This window comes from Perissodus microlepis, chromosome 20 (assembly GCF_051167445.1).
Source record: "Perissodus microlepis isolate ML-2025 ecotype Zambia chromosome 20, ASM5116744v1, whole genome shotgun sequence".
Taxonomy (NCBI): domain Eukaryota; kingdom Metazoa; phylum Chordata; class Actinopteri; order Cichliformes; family Cichlidae; genus Perissodus; species Perissodus microlepis.
The window spans coordinates 3168541-3175470 of NC_140480.1; the positions used below are offsets into that span (position 1 = coordinate 3168541).

The 6930-nt window shown below is 41.6% G+C and overlaps 1 protein-coding gene across 1 annotated transcript; it reads left to right on the forward strand.

Moving 5' to 3' along the window:
• The first annotated feature begins 102 nt into the window (after positions 1 to 102).
• On the forward strand, positions 103 to 6694 carry mipa (major intrinsic protein of lens fiber a). The gene is made up of 4 exons (XM_084916262.1): positions 103 to 3024; positions 3242 to 3406; positions 3532 to 3612; positions 3733 to 6694. Exons 1-4 carry the CDS (start codon positions 2665 to 2667, stop codon positions 3916 to 3918), a joined length of 792 nt encoding a protein of 263 aa, XP_084772388.1. The 5' UTR covers positions 103 to 2664; the 3' UTR covers positions 3919 to 6694.
• Positions 6695 to 6930: the final 236 nt, after the last annotated feature.

The following is a 6930-nucleotide window of genomic DNA, read 5'->3' on the forward strand; positions in this document are numbered from 1 at the left end:
GCCATAGTCTTGCCTTCCTAACAGTTCCATTGTAAATGATGGAAGACTGCACTAATATATGCAAGTTCAGCTTGATTAATATTGAGACTTTTGCCGTGTGAGTCAGCATATTATAAAGTTTTCCTTTTAAGAACAAAGTTCTCAATAGGTTTTGTTTTTGCTGGAGCGATGGTAAAGCTCGAAGAATTGTATTAAGTTACTCCAATTTGCTCTTCAAAAGTATTTTCACGCAGAACAAAGACTGCAAACATACCATAGTTCTTAAATTGAGCTTCATAAGGAAGGGGTCTTTTAAGGGTCAGTGCTAAGAGATTTGCAGCAATTAAAAGTCCATGTCGATCTGTAGGTACTGCATTAAAAAACTCTGAAAAATCTTTCTATCCCATGATCCAATTTCTATGAAATGTGAAATAATGGATTAATCACGTCATAGTGTCAGGCTTTTCACAGAACTGCACTCAACTTTTCTCTAGCCTTTAAAAGGGAAATTCAGGGGCTTTCCATCTTCTTTGTTTACTAGAAGGAACTACCCAAAGGTCACAAGTACTGTAGTTCACCTCAGTGAAGTTCGTGGGCTAGATAAACTATTGCTATAAGGTTATAGTTTGTTGATGAAAGATGTCAGTGATGATCCCAACTTCTCATAACAAAAGCCTGTTTTATATATATATATATATAAAGACATAACTTCAAGGAAGTTGGCCCATTTTTTATATAAGCATCTTCAAAAGTTTATGTTGTGTTTGCAGTTACCCAATCCGTGTCCTGTATTCTGCAGTTCACATTTTCACCACTGTGTGGTGAGTATATTCCAGAGCTTCTAATCTAATGTGAGATGTTTAGGTGCTGCATGTTAGGTATGCGTCAGCAGTCTGGACCCAGAGAACAGGAAAACACAATGCAAGCACCTTTTCAACACCCTCCCCAGTAAAACTGAACTGTGGGCTTAAACCCACAATAGGTGGCTTAGGGAGTCACGAAAAGGCCATAATACTACTCTCAATAGAGATGCCCCAACTGGACCAAAGTCATAAAGTGTCAGAATTTAAAAAAAAAAAAAGAAGAAGAAGAAGATAAACACTATTTAACACAAAGTTGTTTTATTTAAAAGTTGTCTGTTCCATCATATTAAACAGGCAACTTCAAAGGTGACCTGCTGCAGAAAATTAATATTTCTACCAATTATATTTGTATATAACCTTTACAGTGAGCAAAAACAACCCTGGAACAAACATATAGTCACTCTGGGCTGTGGAAAAGTGAACTCAGATTCAACATTGAGGTTAATGCAAACAGATCATAGAAACTAGCAGAAACTGTTACTGCCAGCGTTTTGTTTAAATGGCTGAAAGGAGAAAATCAGTGAGCTCAGCATAATCCTTTCAAAGCACTGCAGCCGTCCCTTTGGCTGTCCTGGTCAGCATGATGCTCCAGTGCAGATGCTCAATGCCAGGCCTGCTCTCCCCTCTTCCTCTCCAACCGTGGATTTTCCACCGCTTTATCTGACCTGAGCCTCCAAACTATTCCAGCCCACACAATGTAAAACTCTGCCTAATCAGTTCTGTTGCCATCAGCCCAATTTGTACCAATCCAGAGAACAAATGGAGAAATTGAGAAATTCCTCGTGCTTTATAGATCACACCTCTGATTAGTCAATGTGAACTGCTGATGCTACTTTAACTAGATGAAATAAAAAGAAAATAGTTTAAAATCATTAAAAAAAAAATTCACACAGTATTAATATTATCTTCAGTGCTTGGAGAAATATCTGGATTGCTGGAAAATCAAACAAGTTAGTGCAGTTAGTTCACTGCACTAACAGGTTCTTCCCACCACTTGCTCACTGCTCTTGTTTTTCAGGTTCAAGACCACTGCAGTTTCTCAGGGGGGGTTCAGAGTCAGCGATGGGTTACTGATCGGTGTTTTATTGCCAGCTTTTTTGGTTGAATGCTTCAGCCAGGCTGTTGGAGGTACATAGGTGCTCTCATTCTCCTACAATGAACCCAGAGTTGTAGCTGAAGCCCTAAAAAGCTGGAAAACCACATGGAAATGCAAGAAGTCCAAACTGTAAATGCTTGCCAACCATGATTTTTGTTCTCTGGCCCACTTTGATTAGTTCATGGCTTTTTAGGTTTGTGTTTTTCTTTTACAATAAGCTGAGGGTAATCAAGGCAAGAAAAGGGTTAAATTGCTTTGTTTTGATTTGCGGTATTGTGCAGTGACCCCTCCCCTGGACTGTGTGGCACTGCCTTGGACCTGGGGTGTTATAAAAAGGCCCCCGAGCTCCCCCTGCTCTGGTAAAGAGGCTGAATGTCTGCAGGACATGCTTACTGTTTGTCTGTCCATGTTCTTCTACTAACAACCAGCGGGGTTGGCATATAGATGCGCAGAGACTGGCGTACTGCTCCACTCAGGAGCTCTCTATGACAGAAAGCAGAACAGCAGATTATTTGCAGTTGCACGAGAGTTGCAAGTTAGTAAGGTGTAAATTTTGTCGCTATTAGATTGAGAGAGGTCTTTTTTCGGTTTAAGAGCAAATTTTGCTCTTTGTTTTTTAGTGTCAAACTCAGTCAATCCTGTGGAGAAACAGCTTCTCCTTTTAGTTGATTAGTTGTTGACTTTTCATCCCTCCACTCAGAAGTTGCTTTTTGACCTTTCGCCACCATGTGGGAGTTCAGGTCCATGTCTTTCTGGCGGGCGGTGTTTGCTGAGTTCTATGGTACAATGTTCTTCGTGTTCTTCGGGCTGGGGGCGGCCCTCCGCTGGACCACCGGGCCCCATAATGTTCTTCATGTTGCCTTTTGCTTTGGTTTGGCGGCCGCCACCTTCATCCAGTCTATTGGCCACATCAGTGGAGGACACATCAACCCAGCCGTTACCTTTGCCTACCTGATTGGCTCTCAGATGTCCCTGTTCCGTGCTTTCTTCTACATCATTGCCCAGTGTCTCGGAGCGCTGGCTGGTGCTGCTGTGCTCTATGGGGTCACACCCAACAACATGCGGGGAAACTTGGCACTGAACACGGTAAGATTGCCGTCACCTGCTGTTACCTATCATTTTCCCATACTCGGAAAGGAACTATAAATTAAAATACTTTACAACTAGGTGCACTCTTTCTTGAGACAAAAGATGAGCGTGGATGGATGTATTGAAAGCTAAATGTCTGTTTCAATTTCAAACAGTGTTTGTCTTGACTTTGAATGTATGCACCTCTCAGTTCCCTCTGTTTTTCCCTCTGCAGCTGCAGCCAGGCATCAGCTTGGGCATGGCCACCACAATTGAGATTTTCCTCACCCTCCAGCTTGTCGTCTGCATCTTTGCTGTGACAGATGAGAGACGCAACGGACGCCTGGGCTCTGCTGCTTTGGCCATTGGCTTCTCTGTGCTCATGGGGCATCTTCTTGGGGTAAAAACCAACCCGGGGTCTATAAATTTGAAAACACACTCCGAGTTCATACAACGATATCCTAACAAGCTAAACAAGCATCTTTACAGTCCTAATCCCGACTTGTCTTTCTTTCTCTTACCTAGATGTACTACACTGGTGCAGGAATGAACCCTGCAAGGTCCTTTGCTCCAGCTGTTCTGGTCAGGAATTTTGTCAACCATTGGGTAAGATAACTGTATCTACAAAAATTTTGACACTGCAAAATTACTTCACACCATAGCATGAACATGACATCCTCAGACTAAACAACACTGTCTGCTCTCTGTCATATCTGTAAACAACAGGTGTACTGGGTGGGTCCTATGATTGGTGGTGCCATGGGTGCCTTGCTGTATGACTTCATGCTGTTCCCTCGTTTCCGTGGCCTCTCCGAGAGGCTCGCCACACTGAAGGGCGCCCGATCCCCAGAGGCCGACGGCCAGCAGGAGACCAGGGGGGAGCCCATCGAGCTCAAGACACAGGCCCTATAAGCCCGGAGTTAGAAGATTGGCTTTTCTGAACCCCCTCCTCCTGCCCACCTCATCCCTCACCTGTCATGCCTCCCTCTGCACCCTCAGTTCCTGGTCCATCCTCAGCCCACACACTATTTTTGCACACATACCTCCTCCCTGTCTCAACACATGCTACTATAGATCCCAAACGTTTTGTTTTCCTTTTTTTGAATCTAGAACTGGACCTCCTGATTTACAGTAAAGGGGCACCCACAGCCCTGGTCATCCTTTCTGATTTTACCACTACCCATCCTACATTTTCTTCTTCTCCCCTTGGATCACAGGACAAAGATGGAGGGTTGGAAGAAGACTTGCCACTGACAGAAGCACCCTGTGCCCTGTGGTGTGGGGAGTCAGTCACTCCTGGCTGACCAGGTGGCTATATACTGCTCAGGACAGGGGCTGCTATTGCTGTCTTTCCTTTGCTTCCCTTTCTCTTTCTTTTCTATTTTTTCCCTCCTTCCTATTTTGTAGTCTGCTAGGAGTGACGCTACAATAGAGCAGTGGACTTCTGAATGCTTTTTTTCCCGTTTTGATCCAGTGTGATCTCGCCCTTTGTTTGTTTTGTTCCATGAACTTTGGGTAAATTACATGTAGTTATTGTACTTCACTAGTATTTATTTGGCTTATGTGCAAGTGCATGCGTGATGAGGAGTGAGAGAAAGACAGTGTGCTTGCGTGTCTGTGTGCATGTGTATGCTTGTGTGTTTGTTTTAACTGATCATTCCTTTGTTTGTGTTTTGAGTTTTCTTTTCATCTATTTTGCCAGCTTTTTGAGAGAAAGACGCTCCCTTTTTATTGCGCTCGCTAAAACCACAAAAGTCCAATACACCAATTCAATCAATTCCATGTTTAGAGTGGTCCTATTGTTTTTTAATGGCAGTTGAAGATCATTAATGAATTTGAATCCAGTCAGATTCAGGCAGTTCCAGGTTTGTGTCTCATCTAGTGAAGCACACACACTCACATTCATATTTGTATTAAAATAAACAACAAAAACACCCAGTGAAATTATTTGAACTTTCAGAAATTCAGTGAAGTTATAATTGCAAATCCCTAAATTGTATTATTGCACCCATATATGCTAACCATTGTTTGTTTGTTTTAATTATTTCATTTCAGTGGGAAATACGCTGGTTTACATAACCTCCACCATATCCCAAAACAGCTTCCTGAGAATTTGTTTTGGATGGTGACTTCCTGAGTTCATTTTTTTCTCCAAGCTTTAAAGCAGTGCTTACCAGATATTCATGTACAAGTGTGTAAAACTGGTTTGCTTTTACCTTTACGTGCCTGCCATGGTAAAACAAAGAGAGCAAACCTGACAGGAACAAGCATTTTCTCTTTGGACTGTGCTGTTTGACATGACTGAAGGGTCGTTCTACATCAGCTTGAGGTTAGAAATGAAAGAGTGCATGAGGTGTGACGGCTTCTTGCTGGTGTTAGCAAACACCTGGTGACTTCTCTTTTCTTAACTGTGCTGGGTGGCTCTCAAAGAGTGAGATCACTTCACTGGACAAGGCCCTCGGATATTTTGGGGGAAGAGACTGAACTCTTTAGTGTGCTTGTACAGGGCGGTGGATGTACACCTTTATTTTCATACAGTCTACACATGAGAGAATGAACTTTGAAGTTGAATTGGCCTGATGTCCCCTCTCTCTTCCATCCCTCCTTCACTCACCCTACCTCCTCCCTTTGTTCACCAGGCAGCCACTCTGTTCCTCTGTCATGAGGGAACATCTTCAGCTGCTGGGATGGAGGGAAGGGGACAAGGTACCGAGATAAGTTAGCAGTTTACAAATTTCACCAGAGCAGTCACTGAACCAGATATGTAAGCTGATTCTCTTTCTGCTTCCTCTACATAATCTTTGTGTGTGTGTGTGTGTGTGTGTGATTTCCCTGGCAGTGGTTGAGTAGAAATTACATTTTAATGGCCTGTTGAAACTAGAACTTGTTTTCTAATGGGGGGAAAAAGCTTTGTGATGTACAGTGTATAGTGTTCTTTTTTTTTTAATTTCATGACTGTTGAAACTGGACAGACAGGAAATATAATACGCTAGCTATGCAATGTCTCCCATTTGGCTAATGGATTATGGAAGCAACGCTGGTTATGTTATACAGCAATATGGTTTAATTCAGTAGACAGCCTTTGTGGTAACAGGCATACCTTCCCATCAAAATGCCACTGATTATTTTTATATTTAAAAAAAAATCTGAAAATTATTAAGTTTCCAACTCCTGTTTTGTCTCCTTTCTTTTAGAGTAAGTGTAATAAAAAGAAATACAGGATTTAGATATATGCTTTCAGTCAGCATAGACCAATAAAACAATTCTTATATTTATACAGCAATCGTCATATAGTTAATAACACACTTCTCACTCCCAAACGAATCATTTCCATAAACAAAGCAGATGAGATTGTGTACCCCGAAAGCTGTAATTCATCTGTCCGCAGCTGCTTGTACTGAAAAATATTTTCCACTGTGCAGTGATAACTCATGGATCTTGACTTAAGGGAGAAATGACCAATTTCTTGTAAATAAATTCAAACAAATGTTTTTGACTATTTACAGAAAAAGTGAAATTTTATTTGTCTCCACAGTGAAAGACTATAAGGATTGTAGTAGTATCCCCAGGGTGATATAAACAAAAGTCACTCCACAAGATATGAAAGGTTAAGTATACATATAACATCTGTTCTCAACATCCAACACACACTGTTATGTGATAACATGCACAGCACTGGCAGTGACAATAGGTAGTGCTAAAATTGTTGTAAAAACATCTTTTATGGGAATGACTGGTTTGGGTTAACATTCAATGCATATAAAAACAGCCATAATAAAATTTAAAAAAAAATAAAATTAAAGCTCGGACAAGTGAGAAAACACTATAATGTGTCAGAATTACCGTTAGGTCCATGGGCGTTTGTACAACAGCACAATGTTTGTAGTTTTGCATCTGTACTCCACCCCAGGGGTTTCTAAACCT

Bases quoted from the DNA above. Each gene is read 5' to 3' on its own strand.
- mipa (XM_084916262.1), top strand. From the start codon at position 2,665: ATGTGGGAGTTCAGGTCCATGTCTTTCTGGCGGGCGGTGTTTGCTGAG. The intron at 3,025-3,241 runs GTAAGATTGCCG...TTCCCTCTGCAG, and splicing joins GAAACTTGGCACTGAACACG to CTGCAGCCAGGCATCAGCTT. The intron at 3,613-3,732 runs GTAAGATAACTG...TGTAAACAACAG, and splicing joins GGAATTTTGTCAACCATTGG to GTGTACTGGGTGGGTCCTAT.